This window comes from Glycine soja, chromosome 8 (genome assembly GCF_004193775.1).
Source record: "Glycine soja cultivar W05 chromosome 8, ASM419377v2, whole genome shotgun sequence".
Classification (NCBI taxonomy): domain Eukaryota; kingdom Viridiplantae; phylum Streptophyta; class Magnoliopsida; order Fabales; family Fabaceae; genus Glycine; species Glycine soja.
The window spans coordinates 22,075,831-22,090,701 of NC_041009.1; the positions used below are offsets into that span (position 1 = coordinate 22,075,831).

Below are 14,871 nucleotides of genomic sequence, written 5' to 3' on the forward strand. Positions count from 1 at the left end.
GCGAAAATTATAGTCTATGTGTCATCCATGGTTCAATAGTGGGTTGTGACAATATCCAAAGGTGCATAAAAACTAAAACAGATGTGGACTGTTTGCTTCAATGGTCATATATATATTTTTTTATTAAGGGCAGTCCAGAAACTACCAAAGACAAAAATTATCTATAAAAAGTAACCGCTAAAGCATCGTCTAGCAGAGACAAACTCAAAAAAGAAAGAGCAAAATCCAAAATCGTGACTCCCATCTCTTGGTCAAGAGATCGACCCCAATTGGCTAAAGCATTCGCATGGGTGTTAGCTTCTCTATAGACACGATGAATTAATTGATCTAGCACCAAATTAATATTTTGCACTAGAGCAACAAGGATGATGTTGAGATACCCCTTTTGAAATGAATTGAACAACCAACTGCGAATCTATTTCAATCTCAAACTTCTTGAAGCCTCTGTTGATAGCTAATTGAGTCACATGGAGGATGGCCCAGAGCTCAGCCTTCACAATGGTGCAATGACCCACATTTGCCGCAAATCCCACGATAAAATGACCCCAATCATTTCTGATAAGGCCTCCCACAGAAGCAATGTTTGTAGCCAAGGATAGATCCCTATCACAATTTAATTTAACAACATCATGACGGTGAGGCTCCCAACAAAAGAACTTCATACTATTTGGGCAAAGCCTTGAATGATTTACTCTCATCTCTATGCATCATCTAGAGATTCAAAGTGGTCTTGGGCACATAGGTGTAAATATCATAATTTTCCCTCCAAAAGTCGTTGAACACTTTGTCATTCCTTCTTATCCAAATGGCCTCAATCGTTAGACCAAAAATAAGGCTCCAACCCACCTTATCCAACCCAGTATGGTTCAAATTGAGATCCAACCATTGAGGAAGCTGCTGGTTCCAAAAAATCCTCTCTCTATGTCTAAGTTTAGAAAATAAATCAGCTTCTATAGCCCCACTAAGAAATGGCAATCACAAAGGATATGAAAAATACTTTCCTCTTAACTAAGGCATATTGGACAAAGACCATTAAGGGCTATGCCCCTCTCAAGACGGAAAGCATTGGAGGGAGAGCATTATGAGTCACTTCCCAAAGGAAGGCCTTAGATCTTTTAGGCCTAGGCCAAACCCAAAGGGGACAAAATAAGTTGTGGTTATTTCCCATCACCGGGGTTGTGGAACTAGCATACGTGGAGGAAACATTGAAAAGGGGGTAGGAATAGCCATAATGTGAATGGAAATGTTGATTGGGACCATCTCTAAAAAGTAATTGCGATTCCAAGAACCATCCACCAGGTTAAGTTGGGATGAAGTCTTGATAGTGTCTCAACTTTGGAGGGGTTTAGTGGTATGATCCTTTAGAACACAAGTTCCATCCACCCACCTGTTTGACCGGAATAGAATTTGGTTGCCATCCTCTACATTCCAAAACAATGAATCCCTAAAAGAATCCCATATCGAGTCAATATGAAAACATGTTTAATATAATTTTCAAAGGAACCATTACAAGGAACTACTATAGAATAGAACAAATACTACATTTTATTAGACAATTAATTAAAAAAAATAACACATGTTTTTGCATGAAAACATATAAGCATAACAAATATAATATCCGTGTAATCCAACTAAAATATGTTAAAAATAGATGAATGTCTAATTTTAACATGTCATATCATCATTCCTTCTTACATGTCATACTTTCTTTTAATATATTTAATGTCTTTTGTTAAAAATAATTAAAATGAAATCTTTCAAAGATATAAAGGATCAAAATAAAGTTTTTAAAATTTAATGAATAAAATAAAAAAAACACTAAAACGTAAAGATCAAAAGTAACATTTAACCTTTATTTTAGTTTACTTAATGCAATAAAATATTTATTCTCAGCAATAAAAATATTTCCTTTCATATATTTTTGGCTTAATTGTATTTTTTATCTTTTATTTTTTAATTTATAATGAATTTTACTTTCAACAAATTAATTTAACTGCATTTTACTTTTAATTTTTAAGAAACTGTTGAATTTTATCATGTCATTTTACTCCTAATATAATTACATCTTTTACCTCAATTTTTAAATATTTTTGACAAATTTTGCACCCAATTTTTTTTTTAATTCTTGGCAAATTTTACATCCAACAAATTAATTTGATGCTTTTACCCCAAATTTTAAGAAACTTATAAATTTTACTCTTCCTCATTTTTCTCATAATATAATATAATTGTGCTTTTTATCCCAATTTTTTTGAAAAAATTGCACTAATTTTTTTTTTTATTTTCTTGGTAAATTTTACATCCAACTTATTTATTTTTTTGACAGCTGATACTCCTATTTTTTATTGGCAAATTTTATCTTAATTTTTGTGCTTATTAATGAAAAAAATGAAGGAGAATAAAAATTCATAAATTTTTAAAAATTGAAGTAAAATACTTAAAATTAATTTATTCAGATTAAAATTCACAAAAAATTTAAAAAATCAGAGTAAAAAAAAAAAATACAATTAAGGCAATATTTTTGTTAAAATTACGGATATAATGCGCTCCTTGTTCACATATAAACACGCAGCATTTTCAAATCCATGTCCCAAAACCGAAACCTTGTTGCGAACACCTTCGTCACCATCATCATTATTCCTTTTCAAAATTTTCACCCTTTCAAAAAAAAAAAAAAAAGAAGAAAAGGAAAAGAGTGTGTTTTTCTTCTTCTCAATTGGTACAACAGAGTGTGAAGAGCACATCAACTCCACCACCAACCACTCCACTCCAATTTCTCAGATCCACCCTAACAAAAACCACCAACTCGACCGATTCATACCGAGTCACTGATTCATTCAATGCCATCACCACCACTCTCTGCATCATAGTCATCATCATCATGCAGAGCGCAGCGTCATCATCGCCGTCGCCGGAGGCCATTCTGGAATGGCTGCACAAAGAAATGGGCTACCGTCCGCTCGGCACCTACGCCGCCGGCAAGTCTCACCTGCCGTCCGTCGACTCCATCCGCCGGATTTGCCGCGGCAACATGATTCCGGTCTTGAACTTCCTCGTCACCCGCGCCAAGTCCGAGAAGACCGTGCGGAACATCCGCCGGAACATCACCGTGCACGGCGGCGCAGACGGCGCCGGAGAGGCGAAGGAGGAGGTCAGGGGGAAGGGCGCGAGGAAGAAGGAGAGGTCGCTGGCCGCCGTCGTCGATGGTTCCGAGACGGCGACGACGAGGGAGGCGGCGCTGCAGGAGCGGGATTTGGCCGCGAAAGAGGTGGAGAGGCTGAGGAACGTTGTGAGGAGGCAGAAGAAGGATTTGAGAGCGAGGATGCTCGAGGTTTCCAGGGAGGAGGCTGAAAGGAAGAGAATGCTCGATGAACGAGCCAATTACAGGTTTTGGCTTTTCTTTTTTTTCTCAATTTGCCCTAAATTTTGAACATTTTGTGTTAATGTGGAGTTTTCATATTTCTTGTTTATTAGTTCAGAGAAGGAAGTGATTTGTTTGGGAAATGATGAATTTTGGAGTTATAGGTAGAAGGAAGTGAGAGATAGAGATAAAAAATTAAAGGAAAAAAGAGAAATTTGATAAATGTGATAAACATTTGAAGACAAATGAAGGGAGGTAGGAAAAAACGTAGGGTGGAAATGAGATGGGTTGAGAAACTGATGATATAATAATGAATAACACTTTGTTTTGTGTTTCAAAAGTTTAAGAGTGTTGATAAACGTACACCAAAAAGGAAGAGAGAGATAAAAAAGAAAAGGAAGAGGGAAAAATGACTGATTTGATTAGTGATGTGGTGGAAAAGGAAAAGAGATAGGAAGAAAATAAGGTGAAAATGGGATGGAAGGGGTAGTGAGTGTATGTTTATAATTTTAATTTAATATCATAATGTATGCATGATGTTGTTGCTTGTCAGTATAATAATGTGTTTGGAGATTATTATATCATTTTATGTGCTTTTGTCTCTGTACCACCAATAATTTGTTTGAAAGAGAGGAGAAAAGAAATGATGAGTTTTTGAGTTCTTTACCCATTGTGCAGGCATAAGCAAGTGATGTTGGAGGCCTATGATCGACAATGTGATGAGGCTGCAAAAATATTTGCTGAATATCATAAACGTCTCTGTTACTATGTAAATCAAGCGATGGATTCTCAAAGATCGGGTGTGGATTCTTCTGTTGAAATGGCCAAAAGTGAGAAGGAAGCTGTTTATTCTACTGTTAAGGGCAGTAAATCTGCAGATGATGTCATTCTCATTGAAACCACGAGGGAAAAGAATATTAGAAAGGCCTGTGAATCTCTTGTAGACCACATGGTGGAAAAAATACGGAGTTCTTTTCCCGCTTATGAAGGAAGTGGCATTCATTTAAATCCTCAAACAGAAACAGCAAAATTGGGGTTTGACTTTGATGGGCAAATTCCTGATGAGGTCAGAACTGTTATTGTAAATTGCCTAAAGAGTCCTCCCCAATTGCTTCAGGCAATTACTGCATACACTTTGCGGCTGAAAAGTCTAATCTCCAGAGAAATAGAGAAAATTGATGTTAGAGCCGATGCAGAGACCTTGAGGTATCATTTATACATAGTTTTTGTTTTTTCATGTTCTGTTGGTGCTCTTATTGATGCCTCTGTGACCATAATATTTGAATTTTGGACCTTCTGTCATTAATCATTGTTACTATAACTTTCCAAAAAAATAAAATAAAAAACCAGTCCCAAATGCTATATTGGCCAAGCATGCCAAAGATGCTTACAATGATTTAGTTCCCCTGCCAACCAGGAAAAAGTGTTCGAAGTAGCTGTATGAATTTTCTGTGTTTTGTTTTCCATTGGATTGTCTGGAATCATGTTGAAATCCCAACTAATGTGATTTTAGATAGATAAATGCCCATATGTTTGGTTCCATGTTGAGGAATTGATTTTTAGTTGAAACAACTTTAGATGACTTTTGTATTGAATAAAATTTTTTATACTGAGTTTTACTACTAATTTGCTCTTAGAATAAAAACATCCATTCATAATTCTCATAATTTCAAAATCAATTTTAACCAAAATCAATTTTTCCTCGCTCACCCAAACTTACACTTAATGAATGTTCTGTTAGTTTGTTCTTATTGACAAGGATATTACATATGCTATTGCTGTTATAATCCAAACTTGCATTCTTCAATCAGGTACAAATATGAAAATAACATTGTTATGGATGTTTCGTCATCTGATGGGAGCTCTCCTCTACAGTATCAACTTTATGGCAATGGAAAGATTGGGGTTGATGTGCCTCCAGGAGGGAGTCAAAATCAGCTTCTTGATAGACAGGTCTTGATTCATCATTAAACTGCATATTTTGTTGTCATAAGAGGAGTTATTGAACTGGTGCTGTATCTCTGTTCACAGAAAGCTCATGTTCAACAATTTTTGGCTACTGAAGATGCACTAAACAAGGCTGCAGAAGCAAGGGATATGTGTGAAAAACTTATGAAACGTTTGCATGGAGGCACTGATGTTTCATCACGCTCACTTGGTATTGGAAGTAACTCCCAAAATGTTGGAAGTCTCAGGCAACTTGAGGTATTATTATGAAAAAGTTACAGTGCATTAGGTTCTTTTTTAAGTGAGTTATACATTTTTTGAATCTATTATCACCTTTGCTCATGATTCTATCACTTGCAAGCTTTCTTTGAATAATTAACCAATAAGTTAGATTACATACATTTATGGCGGGAAGAATTAGCAATCATTGACAGCTCATTAGAGAAATCAGAAATGTTGGGCCTGGAGTATTGATGGATATTGTTTTGGCAGCATAACTTATGCTAGGAAGAATTGATGGTTAATCTTAAACCACTGCAAATTCTTTTTCTGATTGAGTGTTACAAATCAAATACTTAGAATATGAGTAAAGCTTGAATACCCTTTCAGGAATAAAGATACCAAATAGATGGGTGTTAAGTGGGTAACTGTGTTAGCTGTGTGACTGGTTAGTCATTATTGTCTCTCTTTGGGTTCCTAACATTTTATTATTTTGTTTTTGGTAAAATTTTGTTTCCATAGATTCAAATGCTATCTTAAGCTTCATTGAGCCATGAAGTACTCTTTTGGTAAAATGTATATGTTATATGATGTATATGTATATTGTTGAGCTATTAGTGCTTAACATGTGTGTGTACACAATTGATTTGTTTATATGGCATTTTTCCCCCCTGCAAATTAGAAATTTTAATAGTGGAAAAAAGAAACAGAATTACTAAAGATTTGTTTTTGTCACAAATTATCTCTGGTTCTCTCTTCACATCGAATTATTTTAATGTAGTCCTTTGATAGGCCAAACAATCCAAGGCCATTCACCATTGAAGGTTTATGTCAGGAAAAAAAATGTCAGAATTAATGGTTAGTATTAGATAGTTATGTATTAGACATATATTGGGTTGTTATGTGTTATACAGTTATGTTTTGTGCTGTGGATAGTTATTGACTTATTGTAGTACATTTTTTAGGGGTCTGTTACTGTAGACGAATTTAGATAGGATACGGCTTGCTGTTTGTTATTCATAAAGGATTGGAAGACTCCTTGTTAGGGGGAAACCCTGTGAAGTTTTGTGTGCACTTGTAATCTGGCCTATAAACCAGATTATTTCAGTATTATTCAAATAAATTCTGTGTTGATCCCTTGAGTCCAACATCCATGAAACTGGCTTAATATTCTGGTTTTGTTATAAAGCAACACAAATATTTTATATTTGCTTCATTGGGGAAGATTCTAAAATTTGATGTTCCCAGTAAAATCAAAATTCAGAAAACTTGGGGATTTTAGAAACACTTGTCCATCTAAGTTTTATTGTTGTTGTTATTATGACTAAATTGGGGGCATCCAGACATGTTTAATCATGGATATATTTTTTTATATCAGCATTTAATGTGAGAGAAATAAATAATTTATCTTTGAGGAATATTTGCTTTCTGTAAGTTCAATTTAATTATTTAGATTCCCATTTTTAGATTTTCCAATTAGGAATTTTACAGCCTAAAAGTTGGAAGAAAAAAGGATAAAACATTTTGTCCCTTTTAATTCTATCCATTTCTTAATGCTAGAAATGTTTCTTCACATCAACATTTGAACTAGGAGTTTACCCACTTATTCTGTATATTTTTTCCATGTGTTTAGCTAGATGTTTGGGCCAAGGAAAGAGAAGTTGCTGGTTTAAAGGCAAGCTTAAATACCTTAATGTCTGAAATACAACGCTTGAATAAATTGTGTGCCGAGAGGAAAGAAGCTGAAGATTCTCTAAAGAAAAAATGGAAAAAGATTGAAGAGTTTGATGCTCGTAGATCAGAACTTGAGACTATATATACGGCACTCCTTAAAGCAAACATGGTAATGTTCTGTTATTTCAGTATTTCCTGTACTAGTGAAATACAACTGTGGCATATTTACAGCTTATCCTTGGGAATGGTAATACCTTGTTTGAATCCTAGAATAATCACTGGTTTTAAACTTGAATTATCCATTAATAGATTTGTCTGTGTGGGCACATTGATGCATTCACTGTGAATTGTTATATGCATTGACTACTGAGACAGTGAATATTTGTAGGAGCTTTACATATATTGCTCCTACTGGGCCTGATGTTATTCATTTCCCTTAGATTACAAAATTGATTTGAATACATCTTTGTTCTTGTATTTTTCCCCATTTCTTTTTGTTTTTAATAAACAGTTATTTGATTTTAGTTTTTGTTTTGTTTTGTTTATAATTTTTGTATCTTTTTACTATAATGCAGGATGCTGCTTCATTTTGGAGTCAGCAACCATTAACTGCAAGGGAGTATGCTTTGAGCACTATAATTCCAGCATGTGCTGCTGTTGCTGAGGCTTCAAATAACGCAAAGGATCTCATTGAGAAAGAAGTGTCTACATTTTATCGAAGTCCAGATAATAGTCTCTACATGCTTCCTTCTTCCCCACAGGTTTATAATGCTCCAACAGACAACTTGTTCACTTGCTTGTTCAGTATAACATATGTTAGAATAGAAAAAAGAGAAATACTACCAATACACTCTTTTGAACACTCTCTTTTATTGGATGAAATTTATTGGAAATCACAAAATACAGATCGTTTCTTTTCCCTAATTCTAAACCAGTATCTGTCAGCAAACTTTTAATGGTTTCAGAGAATTTTGCTTGAAATATTTTAATTCTCTATGTACATTGAGATGTGCTTCAACTTAATTGTCTTCAATTCTGGTTCAGGCACTGCTTGAGGCCATGGGTGCTAGTGGACCACCTGGCCAGGAAGCAGTTGCAAATGCAGAAATAAGTGCAGCTATTTTGACAGCAAGAGCTGGTGCTCGGGATCCATCAGCAATTCCATCAATATGTCGCGTTTCAGCTGCACTTCACTATCCTGCTGGTGAGTATATTTTCGTTTGTGATTTGCTGATAGTTTCCTGTTGTACACTGTACCCATATCAGATTGGTTAATAGATTGCCAATTTGCCATTTGTAAAATGTCACTTCAGTAATTGCTATAGCACAAATGAATAGCCTATGGCCTTTTTAAATAGAAACTACAGCTCTTGTAGTTTTCAGTTCCCCCTTTAACAGGAGTATGACTATGTTCTCATGCTTTTGTTTTGTTGGGACAATTGGTTTACTTTAAACACTTTTTTTTTTCTCTAAATCTAAATAACACAAACGTAATTTAGTAGATAGCACACGTTAAAACACTAATTATTGTTACTTTAGAAAAAAATTCATTCTGAATAAAATATCTGGGTATGGTTGCCAATGTATTAATATAATTGATATTATACTATTTGGAATGACATAATAAAGGTAGGCTAAAATATAATTTTTATCCTTTTATTTTCTCAAATCTGCAATTTTAGTCCTCCCATTTTTTAATAGAGACATTTCATCATTCACTTTTAAAAACTTTGCGATTTTAGTCCTCTTGGCCAATTTCAAATTTGATTGTGTACTTTTTTTAATTCTTTTTTTTTTAATAAATTAAGTTTGTTAGCAATTAAATAATTTTTAAAAAAACATTTATCATGTAAATAATAAACAAACAATTACTCCCTAAAATGTTTTCAAGCTTTTAAAACAATTACTCCATTCATTCCAAAATAATAGTATTTTTTTAAGCCTTTTGTTTTGTTCCAACTTCCAAAATAATAGTCCTTTTAGCTTTTTTAAGCTATTTTTTCAACAATACTCCTATATATAATACTTGCATTGACAATAGATATTGGCCATAAGTTGTTGGATAGTAGAATGTATCCACTATTGCTATATAGTAGGATAATTTATGACGAGTAGTTGATAAACTGAGGGTATTTTGTCTATATTTGTATAAATTGAATATTTCTTAATCAACGTGCCATAACCTTTAAGGACTCTTATTTTGGAATGGAGGAAGTATAAAATTAGATTTGATAATTTGTTGTCGCAAATCAATGTATTTACTACATCTTATTATTTCGTTAACTTGCAATTTGAAGAATATAGGGTTTTGATGTGCATGGAATACTTTATGAGGGTTAAAAGCTATTATTGTATACTAAATGATTTTCTTGTTAATGGACAGGCTTGGAGGGTTCAGATGCAGGTCTAGCATCTGTGCTGGAGTCCCTGGAGTTCTGTTTGAAACTTCGTGGTTCTGAAGCTAGTGTGTTGGAAGATTTATTAAGGGCTATTAATCTTGTCTATATTAGACGGGATCTTGTTCAAAGTGGTGAAGCCTTGTTGAATCATGCCAACCTCGTTCAACAAGAATATGAAAAGTAAATATGTTTCTAACCCCTGAATCCATTGTGCATTCATGGTTAATGTTTCTAGTAGATTCAAATTTATGTATTGGCAAGAGGAAGATGTAGTTAATTTATTTTTCCATCTTTTCCAGAGACATACCTTCTGAATTTTTTGAAAACCTTCTCTTCTTTTTTGACATTTGATATAATGATGCAGGACAACAAAATTTTGTTTGAGTAAGGCTGACGAACAGGAGAAAACTATCATGGAAGAATGGTTGCCCGAACTTAAGAATGCTGTTTTGAGTGCTCAGCAGAGCTTGGAAGATTGCAAATATGTCAGGGGTTTGGTGAGTTACCCTGCTATTATTACTATTATGCAAATATGACAACCTTCATAAAATATAAAAATGATTTAAAGCATAACATATAATATAATAAACTAAATAAAACATAATATGATAATAAATTAAATAATAACAGTGATGAAAACTAAATAAAACATAATCTATAATATAATAACCCTGCTATTATTACTATTATGCAAATATGACAACCTTCATAAAATATAAAAATGATTTAAAGCATAACATATAATATAATAAACTAAATAAAACATAATGTGATAATAAATTAAATAATAACAGTGATGAAAACTAAATAAAACATAATCTATAATATAATAAATTAAATAGACATTTTTTTGGTATTTTATTATTATTATTATTATTATTATTTTTATATGATATAGACAGTTTCGAGACGAGTTTATGATTTTAAGTAAGCTTTCAATTTTGACAACTGCACACATATCTAATGATACTTGACTGTTTATGATAGTGGTTATCAGTTCCCATCACTATTCTTGTCCTTGTTTTGTACCTCTTATTTTTCCTATTAAAGCACTTTTTAGAAGGTAAGGGATACAAATGTCTTTACTAGAATATATTACATTTCTTTCTCTTCATTTTATATTTCTTTTATACCAAACAACATAAAAATTTATTAAATATTTTATCACTATTCTTTCTGTCCATTTTCTTTCTCAAACCAAATCAATAATGTCCCTAAAAATAAGGGCCAAAAGAACACTCGGAAATGAGTTTTTGATACAATTTTACATATGAAGCTTACTCTTGTTCATTCCGATTTTATACTATGTCCGTTTGTTTAGTTTAGATGCAACTTAAGCTCAGTGTGTCTAGTATGCATATGGCTGAAACAGTGAATATTCGTCAAAGTTGCTTAATTTGGTATTTCATGATCTGGGTGGTAGACTTTTCACGTTCCTATAAAATTTCCATTTCTATTATAAAATGGTAACCTCTTCTGCAGCTTGATGAGTGGTGGGAGCAGCCAGCATCGACAGTTGTTGACTGGGTAACAGTGGATGGGCAAAATGTAACTGCCTGGCATAATCATGTGAAACAGCTTCTTGCATTTTGTGACAAGGAGCTATTGTGATTAGAATTGTAAAGCACACGGAGTGAGCAAAATTTTGTGAAGTCTCTTGTTCATCTTGTCATTTTAGATTTTAGGTAGTGCGGTGGTTTGTTCATGTTAATTGGCAGTGATTAATGGCATTGAATCTTATGATTGTAGAGCTTTGTAATGTAATTTGATTTATTATCTGGCAGTGATTACTTAAAAGTTTATTTACTGATGGCTTCATTTACTGAACTCTAGTTTGGTCTGTATACAATTAGAACCGATGAGGAAAAAAAGAAGATTAAGTTGAATGGATTTGCTGAGGGGATGCAAGTGAAGTAGCCCAAGGTAAGCAAAAGAAAATAGAGAATTCAACATAATTTTCAATGTTGGCACAGTTTAAAATCTAAACGGAGGATTCTTCTACTAAGAATTGATTTATTCTTAAAACGGGAAATCACATGCATTGTATCATTAAATCTTCGAATCCGTACCAAAAATAATCATTATATGTACCAAAAAAGTAATGATCATTACAAAAAATCAAGAATTTTCTCATTTATTTAATTTATAATATTTAATGTCTAATTTTTAAAATAATGTTCCAAAAAAATATATTTTAGGAATGCTTTTAAGTTTTGTTTTCAACAAAAAATATATCTTTAGAAGAGGTGGAAGAGAGTGGAAATAAATCTATATATGTTGAATTTGGTTGAAGCACAATGCTCACAAAGTTAAGCATGCTGTATTCAATTCTTAGTTTGTAACCTCGTGCATGTAGCAGAGAGAGAGGAAATATATAAAATATCCCTTGCGGTTTATATTCCTTTTCTTATTATCGTGTGCGAGATCATCAAATGTTTGCGTCCAACATAGCTTTTATACTTGCATGCATTTACGCAATAGTTTTATTTGAGTGACAAATAGGTTGTTGATTTGTTAGAATTTGAGCTTTTATTAAATATGAAGCATGGCTATATGTTTTAATTTTGTTTCTGTCATCTCTAAAATATATCGTTTTCTTTTTGTTAGATAATGACACGGTTAGATCATGCAAAGAGGAAAAGGCTCATTACATAATAATTATGTATTTACATTGTTTAAACCAATTTACTCTCTTTTTCATGAATATGTCTTATATTACTAGTCCAACGTTTAAGGAGAACTAGGAGAAGGAAAAATGGGAATTATTACAGTGGAGATGTCAATTTTCATAGCAAGCCTTTACCTAGCTTTGATATTGAAGATGGAGCCAGCAGTAGTAAAAATGTTGAGAACCCTACTACTGCTATGGAAGAAATCTTGAAAGAAGTTAATGATGGTGTTGAAACTCATCAAGTTGCACAAGGTAAAAAAAAAAGATAGTAGGAGAGGTAAAAAAAAAGACACCGATGTGAAGATTAATTGATTGAAATAGTTGTTGATAGCATTGATAAGTTTGGAGTCTTATTTGAAAAAAATGACTAATTCAATAAATGAATTGGCTTCATGTTTTAAAAATCAATCCGATGGAGTCAATTAATAGAGCAAAGTTGGTTTGTGAAGAGTTGAAGAAAATAGAAGGATTGACAACTCAACAAAGGGTTCGAGTTGGTCTTCTGATATCCAGGAATATTCATACAACTAACTTATTAATGCAAATGGATTATGATGATAAAAAGTTGTTAGTAAATTATATTTTGGCTGAAAATTCAATGTGAGAATATTATTTTTGCATGCAAATTTACAAGGATTCATACGTATTTCTTCTTTTTTAAGTTATATTTTTTAGGACAAATGATTATAATTATGCATGGATTTGTGATATGACTTTTGTTTTTCACTTAACCTTGATCAATTTTATAATAATAACAGGGATAATTTTTTTAGTTTCTACACTTTTGCTTCTTTTTTTTTGTTTTTAGTCTCTAAAGTTGCATATTATTTAATTTAGTCCCTGTATTTTATTAAAAATATATTTTTAGTCCCTCCCCACATATTCTTCATATATGGTGTTAATTTTTGGGGGATTACTGTTGATTTTTGCTTTCAGCAACAACAATTTTTTCTCACATGCATATTCCTTTCATCCTGATTGAGAAGAACAAGTTATGAATTTCGAACCACATCTCTTACTTATAAATATCGATGAGGAACCATGTGAATTCATAGATCTACAACACATACGATTGAAGAATGAAGGTGAAAACGAACACAGGAATAAAATAGTTGAAAATTAGAGTTCGATGTGTCTGGAAAAAATATTTTAATTTATTTTTTAAAAAAATTCATGTCATTGTAATTAATTTAGAAAAAATAAAAATTTCACAATCAATTCCAATAAACAAAATTAATGGGCGCCTATGAAAAATATGTGTAGAGGGACTTAAAAAATATGCTTTTAAAAAAATAGGAGGACTAAATCGAATGATTTAAAATTTCATATAGAAACTAAAAACATATTTTTCGCATAATAATATTATTATTTGGTTCCTTTAATTTAATGGTATTGAACGATAAATTTTATCCTTTTGAATGGTGTGAGATAATGTCTTTCGTACACCACATAAAAATTCTATGCTCTTCTTTTTTATTGTCTCGTAGGACTTTTTAAAATACCAAAATAAAGTAAATTTGTGTTGTTTTATCCCTTAAATTTATACAAATCAAACGAATCTAAGTAACATCAAATTTGATATATAATACCAGAGAGACAAAAAAAATATATGTTGAAAACTAGGATCAAAGAAAGATAAGTTTAAATTTGAAGGATCAGAAACAAAAAGTGAGTTAAATTTGAGGAAACAAAAATATGTTAATTTAAATCAAAGTTGAGATAAAATTTATTTCAAGTTAAAATTCTGTATTAAATGTTAATGAATCTCTAAATATTCGAGTTGTCAGCTAATATTTTTATCTTACTAGATCCTAATAATGTCATGTTTGGATATATACAAACAAATTAAGTGATATGGGTGCGAATCACGTGATTATTGTAAATATTAGCTGTATATAGTGGGCGTACAAATTGTGCGATCCCCTTGAAAACTTCCCGAACGGATTGGAAACCAAGATATGGGAGTTCTTCATAAATCACATTTATGGAACCATCTTTTCTTTACTGCTATGTATAAAAAGTTTAAAGGGCCCGTGAGCAATAATTGAGAATCTGTTTTAGAATTTATATTTAAAGAAATTTAATTATATCATACAAATAAATTTCGATACGTATGTAACATTGCTTACGTGAGAAAATAACAAGAATAGTTTTATTTTCCCTTTATGCCCAAGTTCATGGATATTAACTGAGCCAACACAAATCAAACTCAGAATTAATAGCAAATAAGCTAAGGCAGTTCAACAATTAAGTAAAGTTATACATATTGATTTATCAAATACTTAAGAAAAGAGTGATGATAATATTTGTCCAAACAAAGGCAGGTTGTAATAAAAATGATGTACGAATAATACTAGTTTATATTCAGCTGAGAATATTTTGCTGTTGTAACTTTTAATTGTGATGTGAGAAATGCGAATAAGTGTCGTTTCTGCAACAATCTACTCTTTTCACTATGTTTTCTTGAACTTGCTTACCTCCTAAGTCTGCCACACAACCTATCATCTTAAACTCTCTAGACCATTTCTTATAACAGTAAAAATATTCACATGCATATCTGCATCTGAAGGTGCTCACATGTTGCAGCTCCGGAATTCATA

The 14,871-nt window shown here is 32.3% G+C and overlaps 1 protein-coding gene across 1 annotated transcript; it reads left to right on the forward strand.

The window, feature by feature from the left end:
- Positions 1–2,573: 2,573 nt before the first annotated feature.
- On the forward strand, positions 2,574–11,427 carry LOC114422750 (AUGMIN subunit 5-like). Its single transcript, XM_028389266.1, has 10 exons — positions 2,574–3,387; positions 4,040–4,567; positions 5,173–5,314; positions 5,393–5,566; positions 7,161–7,370; positions 7,777–7,962; positions 8,246–8,405; positions 9,585–9,780; positions 9,965–10,097; positions 11,083–11,427. Exons 1-10 carry the CDS (start codon positions 2,882–2,884, stop codon positions 11,209–11,211), a joined length of 2,364 nt encoding a protein of 787 aa, XP_028245067.1. The 5' UTR covers positions 2,574–2,881; the 3' UTR covers positions 11,212–11,427.
- Positions 11,428–14,871: the final 3,444 nt, after the last annotated feature.

Coding starts and splice junctions, on each gene's coding strand:
- LOC114422750 (XM_028389266.1), top strand. CDS start 2,882: ATGCAGAGCGCAGCGTCATCATCGCCGTCGCCGGAGGCCATTCTGGAA. Junction 7,963..8,245: donor TGCTTCCTTCTTCCCCACAG/GTTTATAATGCT, acceptor ATTCTGGTTCAG/GCACTGCTTGAGGCCATGGG. Junction 8,406..9,584: donor TGCACTTCACTATCCTGCTG/GTGAGTATATTT, acceptor GTTAATGGACAG/GCTTGGAGGGTTCAGATGCA.